The sequence below is a fragment of the Triturus cristatus genome, chromosome 4_2 (assembly GCF_964204655.1).
Source record: "Triturus cristatus chromosome 4_2, aTriCri1.1, whole genome shotgun sequence".
Taxonomy (NCBI): domain Eukaryota; kingdom Metazoa; phylum Chordata; class Amphibia; order Caudata; family Salamandridae; genus Triturus; species Triturus cristatus.
In genome coordinates this window covers 253,225,054-253,249,284 of record NC_140586.1, presented here as the reverse complement: position 1 = coordinate 253,249,284, position 24,231 = coordinate 253,225,054, and the positions used below count along the sequence as shown (strand labels likewise).

The following is a 24,231-nucleotide window of genomic DNA, read 5'->3' as shown; positions in this document are numbered from 1 at the left end:
CAACTTATTGCTTTGCTTTTTAATGTTGTAATGTATGCATTTGTATATACATAGATATGTATGTATTTGTTAACCAGTGGTTCATGTTCTTTATGCAAAAGGAAATATGCTGATCATTGCTTTCTACTCTGATTCAGGCATATGAATCTATGAAAGGTACCCTAATACTGGATAAGAAATGCGTTACTTACTTGTAACTGCAGTTATCTAGTATTGGTATCTTTCATAGATTCACATGCAACCCACCCGCCTCCCTTGGAAGGGCTCACCTAGTACTCTTAGTTGTTCCTCTATATAGCACTGTGCTTACAAAAATCTGAGGGACTAGAGCTCCTTCCAGGAAGGTTCCAGAGGGTGGTGGCGGCTGATTGGTTGCTCTCTAGAGTTTGGTCCTTATTATAAAAGGACCAAGTTATGTTACTAATGTGAGGCCTTTGGCCTATTACTCTATGTCTAATGGGACATTACTTTATTTATGTGCCGGGGACTCCCATCCCGATGATGGGGAATGATTCAGGCATCTGAATCTATGAAAGATACCAATACTGGATAACTGCAGTTACAGGTAAGTAATGCATTTCATATGTAGTGCAGTCTGCCTGTAACTGATCTGAGTCTATGACTTGTGAAATTTTCTTATTGTAAACTTTACTTTTGCTTGTATAGATTTTATTATAGAAACGTAGTAAATGGGTGATAAAGATGGCTCGTAGCCTCACCACATCCCTAAATGTTACATGTCGGCTATGATCCAGCCATTCTTATGGCAGTGATGATGCCACCACAATAATTTTATGAAAAACACACCTTCAGTACTAGTCTCCCCCATTGTGTGCATCACTCTGTGATGTCACTGCCACAAAATGCACCTCTGTATTGGTTGTTCTGTAGTATGATACATAAACCGAATTGTCAAATGAAGTAGCCTAAGCCCAAAAGTTTAAAACCGTTGACGCCTAGAAATGATTGAGCCCACAAATGGTTGCTGCTATGTAAATCTGGGAGCCCAACGAGCTAATGTCTGAAAGGGTGGCATCCAATTCAGAGATGCCACTATGCGGTTACATGATCATCCATCCCCCTTAAAGTGTAATTTTGAGCATTTGCATTTCCATGGACCGAGCATTTAGAGCCCACTGGTTCAAGCATCTTCTTATCCTGACCAACTTTCCACCCTTCCCACTAGGGGCTTGATTACTTTTTCTTGTCTCTATGGTATGTCTGCTGCGGAACTGCCTTTGCACGCTTCTTTGTAATTGTCTTTGTGTTCTTCTTGCCAGTGTCCAGAACCAGGTGGACGAAGTCATCGATGTCATGCAAGAGAATATCACCAAGGTGATCGAGCGAGGAGAGCGGCTTGATGAACTGCAGGACAAATCTGGTGAGGGATGAGAGATCTGCTTCCTTGATGACATAAGCGGAGCCTTTATCATCTCAGGGTTTTGATGGTGGTGTCCTAATTTTCAAAGACTCTTTCGTGGTTCTATGTTTACAAATACTTGTGTGCTGCTTCTTCATGGTATAAAGTGCCATTTTATTTGTAGTGTAAATTAGGCAAGTGATTTCTCTGTTGTGACATCACAAGAGGGATCTAGTAGAGCAAACAATATAAATATAAAGAATAATAAACTCTAATGACAATGTTAATGTTGTTTAGATGAGCCGTAAGAGGAGGAGGAGGAGGTTGGGTGGGGGGTGGGGTTCCTTCCTTCCTTCCGACCGAAGCAAATTCTCTGATGTGAAGTGAGAGGTTGTTCCCGCTGTTAGGAGTAATGTAAGAAAAGACCCACTCTCCAGATCTTGTTCAAGGAATGTGTGCGAGCAGGAGTCCTGTAGAGGTGTCTGGGTGGTTGATGGAAGGAGGTGCGGATGTTTATGTGGGGGGCCTAAATTGTGTAATGTCTTTAATGTATGAATGAGGAGATTGCAGTGAGCGCGTTTTTGTTGAAGGGGCTAGTGGAGCTCCCTGAAGTGTGGTGGTCTTGTTGGAGATCACTACTTCTATCTTGTCAGTGTTGAGCTTCAGACAGTTGGCTTTCATCCAGGTAGCCACTTTGGTCATTTAAGGCAGTGAACTTGTTTCTTCTGGCGAGGGACTTGTCAAGGAGAGAGTATGAGTTGTGTGTCATCGCCATAGAAGAGGATGTTGATGTGTGCGCAGATTAAGTTGGACAGAGTAGGTCATGTATGCATTGAAGAGGGTGAGAAAGAGGGACGAATCTTCAGGCACTTGTTCTGCTTTGGTTTTTCCTCCTGATAGAACCTGCTCCACAGAGCCTTTTTAACCCAAACCAGAACGTTACCCCCTCCCTAGGGCCTTTTTACACCTAAATAACCACATATATATGTACCACCTAAGGACAGGGAATTCCTATTATATATATTTATATCTTGCGACCTCAGTCAGGTCCAGAATCTCCTACCTACCTATTAGGTCGCGACACACAAAGTCTCGCGACCTCAGTCAGGTCCAGAATCTCCTACCTACCTATTAGGCAGCGACACACAAAGTCTCGCGACCTCAGTCAGGTCCAGAATCTCCTACCTACCTATTAGGCAGCGACACACAAAGTCTCGCGACCTCAGTCAGGTCCAGAATCTCCTACCTACCTATTAGGCAGCGACACACAAAGTCTCGCGACCTCAGTCAGGTCCAGAATCTCCTACCTACCTATTAGGCAGCGACACACAAAGTCTCGCGACCTCAGTCAGGTCCAGAATCTCCTACCTACCTATTAGGCAGCGACACACAAAGTCTCGCGACCTCAGTCGGGTCCAGAATCTCCTACCTACCTATTAGGCAGCGACACACAAAGTCTCGCGACCTAAGTCAGTCAGGTCCAGAATCTCCTACCTACATGGCAGCCTTAGCACGAGCTCATCCTATTATTACCGTGGTTCACGACAGGGGAATTGGGATTACTATATATCCGATCACACAAAGACTATTAGTTGAGCACAACCTGTTCTCTTAGTTCGAGGGGCTTGTTTTTCCCCCTCATCCAGTTACCACTTACCTGACCAGGATTAACCTCTGTTCATTTTAAGGCAATTCTGACTAAGGAATAGGCTATCCTCCTATACAAAAGTACACAACACATGCTAACGTACAACAAGCTAAATACTTTATTTAAATGCCACATGCACATTCGCAGAATACATTATATATATATAGACAACCTGCAAGGAAAGTAAAAGGTTAAGTTGTATACTCTAATAGTAAAGGGTTAACGTCACCTGGTTATATTCAGCCTGTACTCAAAGGTCATCTAGGTTCCCTTCCCGTCTGCGCCTTGGCTTCGCCTGGAAGTCACACCTCTGCAGTCACAGATTTACTCCCTTCTCTTTTTCCTCCGAGTCACTGGAACCTCCTCCTCATCAGCTAATCTCTCCTCTTTAGATTCAGGTTCATCATCTGTCTTCCCTGGAATAAGTAGTAGCTTTACTGCTAACGGCCAGATGCCGCCTATGGTCTAGAAGCAAGTGCCAGTGTCTGCCTCAGACTTTCACTAATATAGATGTGCATTCTCTCATGGAAATTTCCAGCTCGAAACCTGCCGCCCACCAAATTCCTGTACCTCCCCGTGCCAAGGACCCGTTCCCAGCCGGCCGGCCTGTTGTAGTGTCTTCAGCATGAAGGAGAATACAATCCTTCGATAAGGGCCGGCCTGAACCGGTTCTCTCCAAGCGAATAACACCTCCTAACTAAAACACTGCCTATGACCTAGAAACTTCCCAAGCTGCTAGAGCAGGAGGAAAGATGGAGTCTCTCCCGTTTAAGGCCTACCAGGCCTGAATGCAGCACAGCTCCATTAGATACCCTTACTACAGAACATATTACCCCTAATGCTAACGAATCTATCCCCTAGGATATGTATGCAAACCCTGATCTATGGGGAAGAACACAGGATCATGTTGAAGTGCCTAATAAATAGGCTCTATACACTACTCTAACCCTTAGACTTGAATGGAAAGAGACTGAAGTCACATTAGGCCTCCCTTAACACGGGAAGGCCGGGAAAATCGGGCAGTACATTCCACCCTTGACTTCAGTCTATTATACATTCAATAAACATGACTAACATCGGTGGAGGAATAATATCTTTCCCGTTTAAGGCCTACCAGGCCTGAATTCAACACAGCTCTATGAAATACCCTCACTATAGGGCAAGTTATTCTCAAGGCTAACGAATCTATCCCCTAGGATATGTATGCAAACCCTGATCTATGGAGAAGGACACAGGATCATGTCGAAGTGAATAATATCTCTCCCGTTTAAGGCCTACCAGGCCTGAATTCAGCTCCATGAAATACCCTCACTATAGGGCATATTACCCCTAATGCTAACGAATCTATCCCCTAGGATATGTATGCAAACCCTGATCTATGGGGAAGAACACAGGATCATGTTGAAGTGCCTAATAAATAGGCTCTATACACTACTCCAGTCCTTAGACTCGGATGGAAAGAGACTGAAGTCATATGGATTGCCCTGCAACACCGGAAGGCCGGGAAAATCGAGCAGTACATTCCACCCTTGACTTCAGTCTATTATAAACAAAACGAACTGATCTATGTCTAGTACCAAATGTGCAGAATTGAAGCATTGAAGGAATACACGTGAATAAAGCAACAGATAGAAATCAAAATGCCGATAATAATCAGAATACCTAACAATCGTGTCCATGTTTAAGCAAAAGATAATCAATGGCTGCTCTATTTTGCAAAATGGCTCTACGTTCACCCTGGGCGTCTAATAGTAAGTCGGATAAGACTGTAGAAGTATGATTAATAGATTTGACCATCCAGCAGGCCATTTTCTAAATAGATTTGGCATTATAGACTGCCAAAGCAGAAACACCAATAATTTTCATCCACACAACTTTACACCCACAGAGAAATTTGAAGCAAGGTAGAGTCAAAAGGCAGAATCACATTAGACCACGTCAAAGCCAATAGGTCAAAATCATAATTCACCTAACCCAAATAACATTATACGCTAAATCCCTCAGTATACAACATTGAGCACATGTGTGCACCACCACCCACAAGACTGCACCTCAACATACCATACCTTCTATTCTTGGAAAGACTATTTCACTAAAAGGCAGAACACACTTAGGTCAGTACAGAATGGTGGTGGTTGAGGGTCACCATAGAGTGTCAGACCACAAGTGGCTGATTCACAACATTGCACCCCATGACCCTCGATCATCACCATTCACATATATCAAAAACAAAATCTAGCAAATGGCAACTGTATTACAGAACCGAAAAGCAAAATGATCATTAAAGTACTGCATATCGTATTTAAAAGCAAAAACCATTGAAAACCACATGTCTAAATTAAAAGTCACAACTACTAAAAAGCACATGTTGAAACAGCAACTCATGTTGTGAAGCTGCTACACAAAAATACATAGTTCAAAACAAAGCATGACTTGAAAAGCAGCAAAAAACTCATCAAAGGTACGTGATAATCACTGTAGAGCAAATAAAGTTCGCATTCTCCAAACACATGTAGTAGCCATAATTCAGGTGCAGCTAAAAATAGCTCATAGACATCCGGATACATGTGGAATGGATACAGAAAATAAATCAATCAAGCTTTTGAACGCTCCTAATGCTTCTAATGATTAAACTGGAGACTCCACTGTCAAACTCAGATATAGTAGCAACAGCTACAAGTTATTACTGTTCACTAACTCAGAAAATATCTACTCTGAGTGCTGCAAAGCGTCTCTATTGATCTCCATCCCTAATAAAAAAAAAAAAAAACAGTCCTGCAGTATGAAAAAAAAAACACACCGCCTTCATGCAAACAACGTTGGCCGCACGTGAAGGAAACAGTTCCATACTTCGACGATCCCATGTCGCTTGGAAAGAAGCAGGCCATCATGCTCTCCGGTACACATCAGCAGCTGTATCTTCTTGATAAGGGAGGACCCCATGCAGTCTGGATAGCCACCGGCATCAGCCGCCACCGTCTCGTATTACTCCAGGCTTGGGGGGGGAAGGGAAGGGGAGGGGAGAGGGAGGGCCCCACTCACACGGGAGAAGGGAGTCCCACTCACACGCGGAGAACTGGGCGAATCTGAAAAAGAAACAAGAATCACTTTTCTTGCAAAGAACATTTTCAAAAGTACAATATTTTAATTTCTGTCTATATAGGTCTCCTCCAGCTCTGGGGAATCGTGTAATAATACTACTAACACTTTAGCCTCTAAAGTCTTGATAAAATCCCTCTGTTTCAATACACAGCAAGAAGGGCTGGGGCAGTCTCCTTCTCTGACTTCTCTCACTGCACCCCTCACAGGGGCAGCCCCCCTTCACAAATCTCCGCGGACTCTAAATGGCCTCTTGCCAAAGATAACAAGCAGAGACTTCTCCGGCTGTCTGTAGCTCACACCTTATCTCCTTCAAGGTCGGAGAGAACTGCACGCCTGCCAACTTACTTGGACTGTCTGCGACTCTGCTCATGGGGGGGGGGCCTGCGCCTGTGCAAGCCTCCCAGACAGTTATGCCCAGGAAGCTGTCCCTACCTACGGAGGAGAGGAGCTGAGATGAGATGACCCCTCCCGTAGGAATTCCTTCTCGGACTTCACAGAAAGCCTGAGCCCTGCCCAGCGTTGCTGGATGATCTCACTGCAAGACTCCCAAACAGCAATCTGAAAGACGCTGTGAAATGACCCACTTCCAGAACAGCTATTTTACAGGTCTGAGAGGAAAAATAGCTGTAACCACTCCTTACCTCCAGCAAGACTGCACATGTCTTAATCTGAAAATGCTCTCCCATAGGCAAATCACATAGCCTCTAACCCAGCTTTGTTCAGTATTTGTTGGGGCGCAAAAGCACAATATGTGCCCAGCATCTGAAATTAAAAGGGACCTATTAATTCCCTGCACTTTCCTGTAACTAAAAAGGGCACATTGCTCTAGAAGCACCTTACGAAATAACTGTACATGTTAATGAAGAGACCACATATCAGACTTATTGTACACAATCAGCTGTGCACATCCAAAATCACATTGTTGCAATCATCTTTTAAAGCAAAATATATCATACAGAGTCATGTGTAATTTATGTCCGCAACCGGTGATCGAGAAGCTTACAACATTAGTCTGTTTACTTTTATGCACATTCCATGCAGGCTGAGAAAGCTCCCTAGAGGAATTAATTAAAACCGCCTGTGTAGCTCACAGCCTGCCAGCATTCTCTGTTACACTTATCACACCTGAATCATTCTGGCAAGGCAAAGTGAACAACTTCACAGCCTAGTACACGTTTAATTTAGTCGTCAAAGATATATTAGCAAACTGGGCATCAACCAGCTCTGTGTTCAACTTACTACGTTCTCATTGCAAATGCCCACATGTGTAATGCATGGTAACCAACACATGAAAATAACACCGCTGTCTCACTCCAAAATGCCATCAATCACCTGCTGAATAACACCCTTCCTTGCAACTACGGAGACTGGAATTTCAAGGGAGTCCCACGTTTCAGAGCCATGGTTTGAGATCTTACATGCACTTTACAACTGAAAACAGTAGATATGCATTCCTTAACTAACACTTGAAAGGGATCCAGCCCTCTCTGCCTCACGTAGCAAGCTATTTATAAGCACCCTTTACAAGACACGCTGAAACATACACATACCAATTCAAAATCAGCACAATGAGCTCACTTCACGAGCCAGCACATCATACCGTCTGCCCCCATTCAAATAAATCAAGTGATGTGTAACAGTCTGCTTCCAAGTACTCAGCCCACTCACGGGCTAAGGCTTCATAAGGCAGTGAATCCCAGCCGGGAATATCAATGGGCAACTTAAAAGCATATATACAGTGTTTAAAACAGATCGCGAAAAAGAGAGAAGAAGAGAAAGAAAAGAAAGAAGAAGAAAGGCTAGACACACCAGTATATCACAAAGAACATACAAACAAAGTCACGCACACGCCAGCAGCAAACACGGGACAACACAACGCACACAGAATACGTAAACGGTTCACGACGCCAAATGTTCTGCTTTGGTTTTTCCTCCTGATAGAACCTGCTCCACAGAGCCTTTTTAACCCAAACCAGAACGTTACCCCCTCCCTAGGGCCTTTTTACACCTAAATAACCACATATATATGTACCACCTAAGGACAGGGAATTCCTATTATATATATTTATATCTTGCGACCTCAGTCAGGTCCAGAATCTCCTACCTACCTATTAGGTCGCGACACACAAAGTCTCGCGACCTCAGTCAGGTCCAGAATCTCCTACCTACCTATTAGGCAGCGACACACAAAGTCTCGCGACCTCAGTCAGGTCCAGAATCTCCTACCTACCTATTAGGCAGCGACACACAAAGTCTCGCGACCTCAGTCAGGTCCAGAATCTCCTACCTACCTATTAGGCAGCGACACACAAAGTCTCGCGACCTCAGTCAGGTCCAGAATCTCCTACCTACCTATTAGGCAGCGACACACAAAGTCTCGCGACCTCAGTCAGGTCCAGAATCTCCTACCTACCTATTAGGCAGCGACACACAAAGTCTCGCGACCTCAGTCAGGTCCAGAATCTCCTACCTACCTATTAGGCAGCGACACACAAAGTCTCGCGACCTCAGTCAGGTCCAGAATCTCCTACCTACCTATTAGGCAGCGACACACAAAGTCTCGCGACCTAAGTCAGTCAGGTCCAGAATCTCCTACCTACATGGCAGCCTTAGCACGAGCTCATCCTATTATTACCGTGGTTCACGACAGGGGAATTGGGATTACTATATATCCGATCACACAAAGACTATTAGTTGAGCACAACCTGTTCTCTTAGTTCGAGGGGCTTGTTTTTCCCCCTCATCCAGTTACCACTTACCTGACCAGGATTAACCTCTGTTCATTTTAAGGCAATTCTGACTAAGGAATAGGCTATCCTCCTATACAAAAGTACACAACACATGCTAACGTACAACAAGCTAAATACTTTATTTAAATGCCACATGCACATTCGCAGAATACATTATATATATATAGACAACCTGCAAGGAAAGTAAAAGGTTAAGTTGTATACTCTAATAGTAAAGGGTTAACGTCACCTGGTTATATTCAGCCTGTACTCAAAGGTCATCTAGGTTCCCTTCCCGTCTGCGCCTTGGCTTCGCCTGGAAGTCACACCTCTGCAGTCACAGATTTACTCCCTTCTCTTTTTCCTCCGAGTCACTGGAACCTCCTCCTCATCAGCTAATCTCTCCTCTTTAGATTCAGGTTCATCATCTGTCTTCCCTGGAATAAGTAGTAGCTTTACTGCTAACGGCCAGATGCCGCCTATGGTCTAGAAGCAAGTGCCAGTGTCTGCCTCAGACTTTCACTAATATAGATGTGCATTCTCTCATGGAAATTTCCAGCTCGAAACCTGCCGCCCACCAAATTCCTGTACCTCCCCGTGCCAAGGACACGTTCCCAGCCGGCCGGCCTGTTGTAGTGTCTTCAGCATGAAGGAGAATACAATCCTTCGATAAGGGCCGGCCTGAACCGGTTCTCTCCAAGCGAATAACACCTCCTAACTAAAACACTGCCTATGACCTAGAAACTTCCCAAGCTGCTAGAGCAGGAGGAAAGATGGAGTCTCTCCCGTTTAAGGCCTACCAGGCCTGAATGCAGCACAGCTCCATTAGATACCCTTACTACAGAACATATTACCCCTAATGCTAACGAATCTATCCCCTAGGATATGTATGCAAACCCTGATCTATGGGGAAGAACACAGGATCATGTTGAAGTGCCTAATAAATAGGCTCTATACACTACTCTAACCCTTAGACTTGAATGGAAAGAGACTGAAGTCACATTAGGCCTCCCTTAACACGGGAAGGCCGGGAAAATCGGGCAGTACAGCACTCCACTGATGAGTTTCCTGGCTTCCAAGGAGCAAGAACCAGGCTAGACCGCTTTTGTTCTATCTGTTAAGCAGGAGTCGGTGTAGGAAGGTGGAATCTGACTGCATAGTTGCCCCCACCTTTTTCCTGGTGTTTTGCTGGTTTGTGACTTAGTTTGGCTGGGATCCTGCTATTCAGGACCCTAGCCTATCTGCTTTCCCCTTTAAATTAATTACCAGTACTTTAGGTACACTCCAGATTTGATTCTGGGGTACCATTATAAGTCCCTAGTATATGGTATACTATGTACCCAGGGCATAGGTACCCCAGAGGCCTACCAGGGGCTGCATCATGTATTATGCCATCCGTGGGAAGCCTTCCAAAATGACACCGCAGGTCTGCTACTGCAGCCTGGGTAAGGTGGTGCATGCACCCCTTAATAAGATATAGGTTCACTATCTCTCCATATCACTGCACATGTAAACCTATCAGTCACCTATATGGCAGGCTTTAACAATCTTGAAGGCAGGGTGCTGGGTTTCATGTGAGAGGGTGCCCATGCATGAGCAGAGCCCCTCTGCAGCTTTCGGAACCTTTATTCTGGGGTGGTTTGTGATGCAGCCAGACATATACTCTTAAGTGCATTATAACCAAACAGTAAATGCCAACTTTGGAATGGCTGCATTGAAACATGTCGTGTTTGGTGTCAAACACCTTGGAATCATACCCCCACACCAGTAACTGGTTTGGGGGTATGATCCCACCCTTCTAGAGGGAGAGAAATGACAGCACCGGTATACCCAGTACCAGCTAACAGAGCCCTGGAATCACAAAAAGGATGCTGCCAGCCACAGACACGAGTCTGCCCTTCTGCTGCTGGATGTAACTCCGGAAGGCGAGACCTGGACAATAGGTTTCCGGTCACAGGGAGGTGTCACCACCTCCTAGACAGGCTTTAGTGTATTGGGGCTGGGTGGGTGCACTCAAGAGTGCTTTGAAGTCTTCACTGGGGGCACATTTGGTGTCCCTGTGGATAGTCCAGCTCAAGCCGGTTGCAGGGGCTACCAGCCTATGCTCTGGTGCGAAACTGGACAAAGGAAATGGGTGTAGCCACCCCTCTTTCCTGACCCTCCCATAGGTGGGTCCCTACAGTTTGTCCCACCCCTTCCTTGGGTATAAGATGGGAACCCCTGGCAACTGGACTTTAGATTACACCTGAACAAAATTCTGATATTGAATCCTGGAACTTCGACGATCAATATTGAACTAGATGACTGAAGAATCTCCCTTGGAGTAAAGGAGTTACTTCCCTGCAAGGCAGGCACCAAAGACTCATCTGTCCGGTTTGCATCTCCGAAGCTCCCGCCGGACTCTGAAGAATTTTGCAACACAGGAGGTGGGTTTCCATGGTCTGAGGTCGATCTGTGCACTCAGCAATTCTGAGGCCTGTGTCCCTTGTGGAAGACCGTGCAACCCGAACCCCTGAACAACGCGACCATTTGTAGAAGCATCAGCTTCCAACGACTCCTACAGCTGAGCTTTGGGTTACTTGTAGCCCTGACCCCGAGCAGCATTTGCACCGAAGATTGCCCGCTTACACTCCACGAGTGTTTCGTGAGCTGGTCCTTTGCATTTTCTCTCGAGGTCCCGTCTCGATCCCTAGTCAGTCGACTGGTGGGTCCCTGTGAAGGCAAGTTTACTTCTAATTGGGCTTACCTGGTTGCTCCAGACGTGCCCTGACTCCATCGCTTGGGGAGTCCCCAGGACCTTGCTGGTCCGCACCGAAGCATCTTTTCTCTTCCTGCGTGGGTTGCTGCTGCCAAGGCTTGTTGGATCCATTCCAGGCACTGACACCGCAGCACTTGACATCCTTTGTGGGACAGCTCGAAATCAGCTCCTGGTTGTCGTCGACACCTCCTGGTCCTCGTGGCTGCAGAGTCCAGCTTCACCTCTTCGCACCTGAAACACCCTACATCTGTGGGCATTTGTCTGTCGTGCCTGTGGTCACTGGCAAGTGACCCAGACTCTGTCCCCTCTGCTTTCAGGTTCTTCTGATCTTCGATCCAGGCTTGGATCACACCGGACACTTTTCTCCTTCCCGGCTGCAGCACTTTGCAGCAGATCGCCATTGAAATCGACGATTCCAGACACCATTTGACACCTATGCACCGGGCTTCCCTGGGTGAGGTAACTCGAGTACTCCGGTGCTCCCGTGGGTGCTGGCCCTAGAACCCCCCCCAAGTCTAAAGAGGGTTTGCTCAAAGGCCTCTCTTAAGTGTCCTTAACTTCTAAAATTCCAACCGCGACTTTCCCATAGAATAGTACGGGGCTCGCGGCTGTGTTCACACTGTACACGCCCCCCCGTGGGTCTCCTGTGTTACTACCTTGGGTGGTTCCTTGGGGTCCTAGCGATTCTATGTGCTCTAGGCACTGTGTCCAGTCAAGTCGTGGTTCTTATACCACTTTCTTAATGTATGGTTTGGTCCGCCCCTAGGGCCCATTGTATATTGTGCTATTTACTGTCATTTTGGAACTGTATTATTGTGTATCTTGGACTCTAATCTCATAAAGAGATTAGTAGTGAGTGTTTAAAAATAAATACATATATTTTATATATACCTTGTGTGGTTCTCCTTTCATTTAGTAATTCAAGAAGTTATAATCTGATAAACCAAGCTGCTTTACAATCCTTCAAGTCTTAGCCTGAAGGCTGTTCTCCATAGCTACCACTAGGATAGCTTTCAATAAAGGCTGTCTTTAAACTTCTCATCAATAAGGGTTGTTTGGTCTGGTGCAAGGTGCCCACTATAACTAGTGGAGCATATGCCAGGCCAGCGTCTCAGTCCAGTGTAGAAAGGGTCCTTGGATGCCTATCTTGTATAAGCGTCTGAAGATGGGGTGCGAGACCATGTCAGATGCTGCGGAGGTCCAGGAGGATGAGGACTGCTGTATCTTCTCTGTTTAGGATGAAGTGCATGTCATCTGTGGTGTTGACGAGTGCTGTTTCTGTAATGTTGTTGGGCCAGAGCAGGACTGGTGGGCGTTGGTTGATGAGCTTGTTTAAGGCCTTTGCTGGTTATGGTAGGAGGGAGATAGGTCTGTAGTTGACAAGAATGGGTATGTCAACGGATGGTTTGGTTTTTTGAGCAGGGGAGTGATGTGTTTCCAGGTATCTGGGAAAGTGGCTGAATTGATGGCACATGGGTGTTAGTACTTCACTGATCAGTAGGAGCCCTTTGGTGAAGGTGTGGTGGGGTTAAGGGGCTCAGGTGGGACGCACGAGTGGATGGTCTTTATTGTGGTGATGGTTTAGTCAGCAGAGACGGCGGGCCACATGGTCAGGGTTCAGCCTTCAGCTGTGAAGTGAAGAGATTTTGGTACAGAAGAATTCTGAGAGTTTGTTGCAGAGCTCTTGTGAAGGATTGGTGTTGCTGGAGGCATGGTGAAATCTTTGACGATGGTGAGATTTCCTTGCTGCTGGTCATGCTGGCTTCATTATGGTCTGCAAGATCTGTGCACTTGGTACTCCAGATCTGTTGTTGGTAGTGACTTCAAGTAAATTTGAAGCTTTGTTCTGTATGTGTTGTCGTGGCTTGTTCTACTTTTGCATTTCAGTTGCTTGCAGTGATGTCGTCCGCCTAAATTCCTCTGTGTACCACCGGACCTGTGGTAGAGCTCTTGCCATTGGGTTGCACATGAGCGGATCCAGGGTGTCGGTGCATGTGGCGATCCAGCTATTGAAATTCTTGATGGTTTTTAGTGAGCTGCTGATGGCTAAGGCCAGTGTGCGGGATGTATGTAAACCCAGTCCTCTTCTGTGATGTTTTTCCAGATGTGATGTCCGGTGGTGGTGCAGGATAGAACGGGGGGAATGATGTTTGACCAGGGTTCCTGGTGCTGGGTGCGGGCCAGGCTTGAATGGGCGCAGATGGTTTGCCTTTGCTGTCCACCCTTAAGGAGGTCCTGGAAGTTGGAAGAGGAGTGCAAGTGATTGTGGGTGATAAGCTGGAAAAGGATAAGGAGCACTGGAGGAGAGAAACGAGCAGGAAACTGGGGCAGGGCCAATGAGACCGAGAAATGGCACAAATAGAGCAGAGCCAGGCCTGAAAGGGCCTTTCCTGGTCTGAACCAGGATCATGCTACTCTTAGTGGGTTGGCTAGAGTTGAGGCCCTGGTTGTTCGCTGGTCTGCAATGGGTGTGGCGGGGAATGGGGGTGAGGGGTGTAGGGTTGAGCAGGCGCTTAATCATGTAGTGATGTGCTGCAGAGGTGCTCTTGTTTTTGCTCTTTCTGATGGACTTCTAACCACAGATCCCTAACCTTGGAATACTCCCCAAGCATCCGACTGGATCCAGAAACCTTTGAAGCAGTACCCTTTTGGGCAAAGGAACAGAGGGTGCCGGTGGCAGAAGTAGGATGTGGTTGTTGGTCCCGCTATTTTCCGGTGCTTAAGAAGGATGGCGACCTCGGTCCCATATTGGACCTTAGCCCTAAACACTTTCCCATGCAAAGAGAAATTCAGCATCCTCCCTTTGGCCCAGATCTTATCTGACCTTACTTAACTCTGGCGACTGGATGAAAATTCAGTATGCTTATTTTTCATATCTCCATCCTGGAGGCCCACAGGCACTATCTCTGGTTCAAGGTGCGCCAGGAAAATGTTCGTTTTGCTCTGCTCCCATTGGACTCACCAGTGCCCCTCAGGTGCTCATAGTAGTGATGGTTACAGCTCAACTGCGCAGTCCCACTCTTGGTTGCTCTGTCATCTAAGTAAAAAAAAAAAGGACCAAATGCTGAACAATGCAAACATTCACCCCTGTCACAATGATCTGGGTTTAATCCATTGTTCTTTTGCTCACCACGCCACCCCAGTTTGGACCCAACCATATGCAAATTAGTCTTAACTCTGCTCCTCATGGCAGAATTGCCAAACCAGGTCTTCCCTGGACCAAAAACAAGCATCCTGGGACGGGTTTCAGGGCATCGCTCCATATCAGCCGGGCTTATCCTGAAACTGGTCCCAGGGTGCTTGTTTAGAGTCCAGGGAGGACTCGAAAGGCAGTACGAGCTAGACTGTTCCCATGAGGAGCAGGGTCAAGACTGATTTACATACGGTTGGGTCCTAACTGTGGTGGTGTGGTAAGCATAAGAACGATGGATTAAACACAGATCCTTGTGACTGGGGGTGAATGTTTGCGTTGTTGAGCATTCCGTCCATCAATTGTACCTTTTGCTTTTGTTGCCCTAAGTGAGAAGGGTATGCCCTATGTACGTGGGTCCTGTGCTCACTGCGCCTCTGAATTCAAGCTAGCCTGGCTGATGGGGGGGGGGGGGGGTGATGCACCAAACCTGGTCCCTGGATGCTTGTTTTCAGCCCAGGGAGGACATGACTTGGCAGTTCTGGCTGGACTGTTCCCATGAGGAACAGGGTCAAGACTGATTTGCATATGGTTGGGTCCAAACTGGTGGGGGGGGAAAACAATCCATGCATTAAACCCAGATCTTTGTTGTGACTGGGCATGAATGTTTGCACTGCTCTGCTTTCCGTCCATCCTTTGTTCCTGTTTGCTTCTGTCATCTAAGTAAGGCATTCTCATCATCCGCCAGACTATGGCGGACCTCTCTATCGTTGGGTTTCACTGTAAACGTGTACACACACCTGCATCCTTCACATATGCTCCCTTTGGTTGAACCAATTATGTACACTGCATTTTTACGCCTAGCTCACAGAAAAGAGTCCAGGACCTTCAGTCTTGCATGTTTATTCTCCAAACCTGGATCCCAGTGAGTATGACTCTGAGGCTTCTGGAACTGATGAACTCCTGCATCCTGCTGTTCAGTCACACCAGGTGGCATATATGGGCTCTGTATGGTAATTTGAAGTCCCAGGGGGACCCCTATGACCTAATTTAGATTTCGAAGGAGACTTCAAATGATCTTCAGTGGTGACTGCTGTACTGCGATTTGGTCAATGGCAGACCTTTGTTCCTACCTCACCCAGAGCAGTCAGTGGTGACTAATGCATCACTCCCTTGCTGGGTCTGCTATCTGAGAGCATTGGAGGTCAAAGGCCTCCAGTCTTTGGGTAAAGGCTCAGCTCAGCGTCTATCTGTTATAGTTGAGAGCCATCTGCTTGGCGTTGAAAGACTTCCTGACATTCATCAAAGGGAGGTTGATTCAAGTGTTAACAGACAACACGATCGCCATGTGCTCCTGTAACAAGCAGGGTTGGGTGGGGCATGATCCTTGTGCCAGGAGGCCCTATGCCTCTGGATGTGGCTAAAACCCCATGGATTTTCCTGGGGTCCATCACCTAATAGGATCTTTGAACGCCAAGGTAGAGTAACTTAGTTGCTGTTTTGGCTATCATGATGTTTGACTTTTACAATTATTACTAAAAAAACACATTAACCAACATTAAATGTTCAACTGAGAAACTGGCGGTGGTGACAGATGGGACCGATTCACTGCTTGGAGGAGTAAGGCATCTGGAGAGGTGAAGTTCAGAGGACCATGGTCTCCAGTGGAGACTCATCTCCACATCAACATGCTGGAGTTGCTGGTCATTCGCCTGGTGCTGAAGCCTTTCCTACTGTCCATCAAACGGAAGCTGGTTCAGGTGCTTACGGGCAACACCGCCATTTGTTGCACTTGACCAAACAGGGCAGGATGGTGTCCTGGGTCCTGCGCCAGACTGTGCTTTGCAACTGGCTGCAGTGCGAGGGCATTTCCCTGGTTGCAAACCACCTGGCGGGAGCTTTGAATACCAGGGCGTGCAGCAGCGCCTGGCTGATCACGAGGAAATGTCACAAGGTATCTTCCTGCAATGGGTAGAAGCCTTGCTAGATCTGCTCACCACTGAAGAGAACAGTGTCAAAATTGTGCTTGCGGGTGTTTCCAAGAAGTTTCTCTGTCTGAACCTCCTTCTTGATAGCGTGGAGCACAGGGGATTCCTATACGCTTTGCCACAGATACCTCTCCTGCCTGTAGTTTTGAAGAAGATTAGGAACGACTAAGCCCAAGCTATCCTAGTGGCTCCAGATTGGGCAAGAAGAGTGTGATATGCGGACCTCTGGTCATGAGTTTCTCTCCTTCATCCAGGCTAACTTTTTCCTGTGTACCTCCTGTGGCATCAGCTGCGCAGGGTTCATCCCAGTCTGCAACTGTATGCATGGAGATTGAGAGGTGGCAGTTGATGGCATTTGATCTTTATCCCAACGTTGTGGATATCATCCTGGCTGCCAAGTGTCCTGTTATGTCTGTATGCCAGACACTGGGACAAGTTTGTAGCTTTGTGTAGCACCCGCAATACTGATCCACTACAGGCCACCCTGTCGGATATCCTTTTGTTTGTCGTAACTGCGCCCAATGAAAATCCTTGTTGGCCAAAAGATAAGGGATATCTCTTGGCCTTTTTAGTGTTTCCGGGCCAACCATTGTGTTAAAATAACCCATTGTGAGGAGATTTTTGAAAGTTTAGAATAGTTTATTTCCTAAAACGCTTTGTGATGCCACAGGTGCATGTCATTTGAATACATGCACAGCCGCCCATTATGCCTTTTGATTTTGAAGATTCTTTCTGGTCGCAGTGACTTCATCGCATGAGCTAGCTCACTCAGTGCAACCACCACCTTTTGCAATCATCCTTCCAGACAAATTGCTACTGAAGAGGAGGTAGCTTTCTTGCCAAAAGTGGTTATGGGTTTTCACACTGGACAGTCCATCCCTTTTCCAACCTCCTTTGCCCCGCCTCACCCTTCAAAGGAGGGTGAGAGACTCCACCAGATAGATCCTAAAAGAGCTTTGAATTTCGCTCGATTGCACCAGAGACCATCAGGTGGACGATCAGCTCTTTGTAGGGTTCTCTGGGGCAAAGGACAAGGCGGTGCATATACTGACTTTTACCAAGGTGGCTAGTCATCTGAATCAAGATCTGTTACGCACTGGCCAAGAAACAGTCCCCAGAGGGATTGAGGGCCTAATCCACTAGGGCCAAGGCTGCTACTATTGTACTGGTATGTCCAGAGCCTGAATTTTGCATCAGTCAAGCTGCGACATAGGCTTTGGTTCACACATTCAGTAAGAACTACTGCATCAACAGCTAGGTCCCAGAGGAAGGACGTTTATCCTGTCCATTCCTAAAGGACTTTTTGGTGTAAGCCTTTGCACAGACCCACCTCCTTGGGAGGTACTGCTTTGGTACCTAAAGGTGAAAAATCTGGGATATGAAGTATTCATCAGAAGAACAAGTTAGGTACCATCAGTAATGCTCTTTCGGGTGGTTAGTCTGTCTGACCACAGATTTCTCATCCCCCTTCTTCCTCCCCGTTCTGTGGTATGTCTCCTTTCCAATCTAAAAAGGTCCCATATTAAGAAATCTGCTTTGGTATTGATTATTGTTTGGCTCTGTGTCTGAGGGTGTGGACAGAGTCAAGAGAGTAACTGGTATAGTGGTGCAGTTTATATGTGGCTTCATTTGCCACTTTCAGGGGGGACACAGTTGCATGATGTCGTCTACCGGTGCCCAGGAGCAATACTGTTTTAAATCTTCCGGATCCAGCCTGGCTCCTGGGGATATTCTAAAGGTGAGGAATCTGAGGTTAGACAGAGTATCCACCTGAAAGAACGTTGCCAAAGGTAAGTAACTTGTTCATTTGAGACTGACCCCATGGTGTGAAGGAGTGACTAATAGTTAATTTGCAGACTCTGAATCACTTGCTATTTTTATCTCCGTGATTTTACAGAAAGTAATATTGCACAACATTTTGTTTCAGAGAATAGACTATTTATCATTTAACTTTATTGAAAAGTCAATGCATGCGGCATATGATTAAACTAATTAAATCACAGAGACTGCATATCTAATAATAGTGGTGTTTGCAAGCAGGAAGTCAGGCAGCAGTTACTACCCACAAAGCCAAATTACACTCCTGTCATTACTTTTATTGTTTAAATAAATGTGGACTTCTTGAATTATTTCCCTTTTGTACAGAGGTATATCATTTGTGCATCCTTTCAGTACAAGGTATATTTATTTTAGGGTATTGGCCATATGTTCTCAGACCATTATTTTTTCATCTTTGCAGAAAGTTTATCGGACAATGCTACCGTTTTTAGCAGCCGAGCCAAATCTCTTCGAAGGCAGATGTGGTGGCGGGAATGTAAGGTGAGTGAAGAATAACATCACATGGGATTGTTTATTCCCAACTCCATTCTCCACTCCTCCCTCCAAAGTGAAAATTATCATGCTCCCTAAGTCCATCCATCTTTAACAAGCATTGAAAATGCAATAGGTCTCGCCTTTAAGTTAAAGCCATTTGCTTTGCTAATGGTATTGAATAGCAAAGCAAATGGCTTTAACTTAATGAAAGGCGAGACCTATTGCATTTTTACGCAGTCTTTGCTAATATCTTCAGTCTAACTAAATGCCTGATGTGGCATCTATGCACTTATGATGTTGAATTTTCTCTCTTCATGCTACTCTGTCACAAGACATTCCAACACCCAACTTCTTGGACAAAGCCTGTAACAACAGCGTGCTTGAAACCCCACTCCTGGTATCCTCAATTACGGAAAAATCTACAAGCCGCCAGCAGGCTTAGCAGTTGTTACTCAAAGATGCATTCATATCAAGCTATTCTCACACATTGCTGTTTAGACAGGACCCCTGGCACCACCATGAGATAGTATACCACACTTCGTTAACAGTTAAGATGTTCTAAGTAGTAGGGTAACTTGTGTGACTGCTTATGGCTTAATGTATAAATGAATAACATTACGAATATCTTCACATACCAAATAACTCAACACTAATGCCTTAACCTCCCCCTTAGTACCACCACACTGCCACAGCAGGCCCCTGTGTTTTGTAGCAAAAATCACCAACACTCTACGGAAAATCTCAGGCCTATACTCCCTAACATTATTGACAAAATCACGCCGAAGGGAGGGAGGAGAGGAATTGGAGAAGGAGAGGTGAAAGAGGAACGGGGGAGACAGGTGAAAGAGGAACGGGGGAGGTGAGAGGAACGAGGGGGAGAGGTTGAACGGGTGGGGGGAGCCAAAAGAGGAACTGGGGAGGAGAGCCGAAAGAGGAACGGGCAATAGATCGTGGCATTTTGATTGTGGCTGCTTGTGTCCGCAATCAGGAGTACACTTGGATTCTCCTGCGGTCCACATAACAGTAGATCAGCTGTTGCATGGGAGGAGAGGCGGTGGCCGGGCAGTACTGAGCTCAGCTGAGTGGCTGATCACCATACCCCTGCTGTACTTGTCTGTGTTGAGTAAAAAGGCATTATTGAAAGGCTTACAGTAAATACATGCACACTTAAATGCTCAGAGTGCTGGCATGAAAACACAAATCAGATGTCATTACTCAGCCTGTATAACTGTGCACTTGGGAGAATGGTTAGGTTCTCATTACCACTAAGAACAAAGCACAGATGCAATAAACTGCTTTCTTGGAACTAGGCTTTGATTATGCTGGGGAAGCAGCACTGCAGAGCTGTATTAATTAGGCTGTGTTTTGCATTCATTAGCCTTTCGCCCTCCCACAGCTCCATGACTCCCCTGCACGTCTTAGATCTCCCAGCTTTCAAAGACTGCCCCATGATGCCCTTTCACGAGGTACCAGTTGATAGGCCGATTTGGCACTGGCCAGTAAACTTGGAGCCATTGACCAAGATGCCAGCCCTCGCCCCGGTCTCTCGAGCCTGCCCAGGGTAAAATTCCACAGCAACGGTGCATATTCATAAAATTATCTGCAATTATGAATCCTTCTGGTTTCTTAACCGCGCCAAATGCAAAAGGGCCCCCGTCGCCGTGAGCATTATTACAGCATTATCTCCAATGGAAGAATGTAATATATAATGTATTGGTTTTAGTGATTTAGGCTTGGTGGCCCTTACGAACAGCAAAAGCGTCTTTGTTGGTAACCCTTGCGCTTTAAAGATAATTCCCAGCTGCACATAGCGCTTAAGGCAGATAAACGTTCTTTTGAACTGCCCTCCGTTTATAATGCACAAGATCACTCGCTGATGAATGGGGCGACCTAGAACTAGAACCATCTTCCCTCATCAGTAAAATTGTGAATGGATGTTAAAATGTTATTGTTTCCAGTGACTGGGATTGAGATCATTGCGTAAGCAGGCTAATCGCTTGGACACCACTTGGGTGAAGAAACGCTATATCAAACTAATAAAATAAAGAGTTCAGTCGGACTAAAACGTGCCATAGCCTATGTTCGCAGCAACAGCAGCGTTTCAATAGACCAGCAACACCACAATTAAAAATACAGATCAAAAAAGTCGGTAATATACATTTCCTAGATGTTTGGCATTCCGAACGGTCATCTGCCATTCAAAACAGTCTTCATTGCTGCATATGGAGAAGCGGAAAACATTATATCCAACAATAGGGTTAAAACAACTTCAGAATAAGGAATGAGTGTAGATCGGTGCTGTGTTATGTTAGAATTGCCCCTGTTTATGGCTCTATCGTTCTCTTGTCAAACTGACTTCAGAGAACAGTGTTGGAGTTAAAAAGGCAAAAGAATCACTAAGTTTCCTTGCGAATTACCTCAGAAAACCTACTCTAGGGAAACCGTGGAAATAAAAAAAAATTATTCGTGTCACCCGCGATTTTAGCTTTCAACATTGTAATTTAAAGTGCGGGTGCCGTCATTGCTTCAAAAGTAAAGAAATAGAAAAATAATGTTTTTCTATTTCTTTACTTTTGAAGCAATCGCAGCACCCACACTTTAGCTTGAAATTTTCAAAGCTAAAGCGGGGGTGCCGCTATTGTAAACAGCAGTAAGCAAATAAAACCAATGGCGGCCGCATGCTTGTTTAACTTTGATAAAATCGCGGCACCTACGCTTAATCTTTGAACATCTTAAGCTAAAGCGTGGGTGCGGCGCACGGCGCCGCATTACAGACACCGCGCTCGGTTTCTTTGTATATTTCTTAACTTTAACACTGAGTGCGGTGTCCTTGAAGCTGGCGCTGTGCTGTGCTAAAGTTAAGAAATATATAGAGCGCGGTGTCCGTGAAGCGCCTCCGCGCTTAGTTTTAAAGTTAAAAAACAAACACAAACAGATCGCGGTGTCCCTGAAGTGGAGGCCGCGAAAATGTAACGATAACCGCGCTTGTGCAATTGAAGCTGCCGGCGATAACCAACGCATGCGATGGCTGGAAAAAAAAAAGTGCAGCAAGTTAATATTAAGCCTACTGTGTCACGCGGCCGGTAAGAGATCCAGTCCCGCTGGGCGGGGCCAAAAGGGGACAGGGTGGCAACCAGGGGGGGTTGAAATGCCTCCGGTGCAATCTTTGCACTGCCTTTTGCATAATTCGTGACGCCAAACGACGCCCACAAATTAAAACTGAAGGCAGAGCTGAGACACGGCTTCGGAATCCGTATTGATTCCAAGAAGCCCTCGCATAGCGAGAGCAGTGCATGCGCTGCTTTCGCCAGGCCAAAACCTAAAAACTATCCACTGTGCGCTTCAGCCACCTAGTGTTTTGTATGAACAGAAAAACTATACCCACACTTCTGCTTAAAACGGTCTACCACAGTAGAAAACCTTCCCAGTTCCTCTCTTATATGCAAAACAGCCATCCCCTAACATTCACACGAGCAAACCACCCATATTCCTACCTGTTAATTGCCCATGCAGCTCTCCTACTAAATCTCATGCCACCAATGCTACTAATCTCGCAATCTGGAACTGTCCCGTTTTGTGACAGGCCTTTGGTACAGCGTCACATGGACCTTCAAAGTGTACGACAATGAAGTCCTTGTCTTTTGTACCAGCTACGAGGTAACGTTCAGGAGGTGGGACGGGGTGTCACCTTCCAATTTCCTCTTTCTAGTATGAAACCTAGATGTGCATAAAAATATATCTTGGAGAAAATGGTCCGTTTTTAGTAGCTTCCTGGGCTTCCAAGGTAGGTAGACCTACATGAAGTGCAAAATAAAGTTTGTCATTATCACTTGTATTCCTCACTAAAGACCATCATTTTGGCACAGGGGTTGATCGTAGTTTAGATCCAGGCTTGCTAGCTAAATGCCTCAAGTTGGACAGTTTGCAGTCATACAGATATAATTGCTATTAGAAACCCACCCACCCACCCCCATTGTCCTTGCTCACTCCCATTGTCAACGTGTATGTCCTCAATACAGTTTTTCCAAATTGTGCATTGCACCTCAATTTTAAAAGAATTTGACCAGAAGATTAGCTTTTCACATAGTTCTGTATGGGCACTTGGGAAATAATCAAATACATCAAGGGGTAACTAGGCCTTCCTCCGATATTAAATGGGTCACTCCTTCAAAAGAAAAATAGAACCACATTGGTCATTTTACAGAACAGTTTACAAATAAGTGGATTAAAAGGGCAATAGGTTTTACTAGCAGATGTGAAGGAGCACTCAGCTCAAAACAAGGTTTATCCCCTTAAGAAATATTGCAGGGTTGGGCTAGGGTACTCCCAATTTCTTTCAAGTCTCTCTTTAATAAAAAATAAAAAAGCCATGTTTTTCCTCCTTTCCAGGTGTTTTCCTTATTTTCTTTCTTCTTTACTATCTCTTTTTAATGTTTTGTTTCCTGCTTTCTTTCTTTACATTGTTTAATCTTTCTATGTTTTTCCAAACTTCTGCCATTTTCATCATTTAATATTTTTGTCTTCATTTTGCCTTTTTTCTTATTTACCTTTTTACTGCCTTTCAAAACTGTTTCCATCTTCCTTTCCTTCTTTCATTTATTTTGCTGTTTCCTTCTTCCATCCTCTCCTGTTAGTGCCTTCTTTCTCTTTACCCTTCTTTGTGTTTTTAATCCTTCCTTCTTTCTCTCCATTATCTCTCTCCATCTTTTTCTCCATCTCTCCTTCCTTTGGAACCTTTCTTTCGTGCATTTTTGTTCAACTTGTTCACCCACATACTCTCACTGGTATTTGAGAGCAACATTTGCAATCAAAGTTGGGTCCCATAAATCAAATTAAATGCTATCTTTTATCACTCAGAACTGACCCGTTGCACCTGTCCCCATCCAAGCTGCTAAATTTGGGGGTATTTTGTGTACCAGACACAAAGTGCACAGGTAGGCATCAGACATTGCCCTGCCCAGTCCGTACACACTGCCCCACCCATTTAACAAGACATGAATTGTAAGCGTTTTAATGTTTTACATGTAGAGGTTTTAACTGGACCTGTTTTTTGTTCCACTCCTTGGCCTCCAAGGTGGAAGCCTTTCACAGTTTTCATATGTGCTAGACGTGTGAGCTGTAGATCACATGCTTTGCATACTCCTGCCATCTAGTGTTTGGTCCGGATGTTTGTAAGTTGTTTTTCTTCGACGAATTCTTTCCA

General features: G+C 45.5%; 1 protein-coding gene and 1 long non-coding RNA gene across 2 annotated transcripts in view; one reads left to right on the top strand and one right to left on the bottom strand.

The window, feature by feature from the left end:
* Positions 1-24,231, top strand: part of VAMP4 (vesicle associated membrane protein 4) — a 131,816-nt gene that overhangs the window by 74,746 nt on the left and 32,839 nt on the right. Inside the window, exons 6-7 of the mRNA XM_085601442.1 lie at positions 1,281-1,381; positions 18,955-19,034. Of these exons, the coding sequence (XP_085457568.1) occupies positions 1,281-1,381; positions 18,955-19,034 (181 nt within the window). The remainder of the gene's footprint in view (positions 1-1,280; positions 1,382-18,954; positions 19,035-24,231) is intronic.
* On the bottom strand, positions 3,220-9,859 carry LOC146833585 (uncharacterized). Its single transcript, XR_014960601.1, has 3 exons — positions 9,090-9,859; positions 6,752-6,872; positions 3,220-6,094 (listed from the first exon to the last, which is right to left on the bottom strand). It is a non-coding gene; the product is annotated as an uncharacterized LOC146833585 (long non-coding RNA).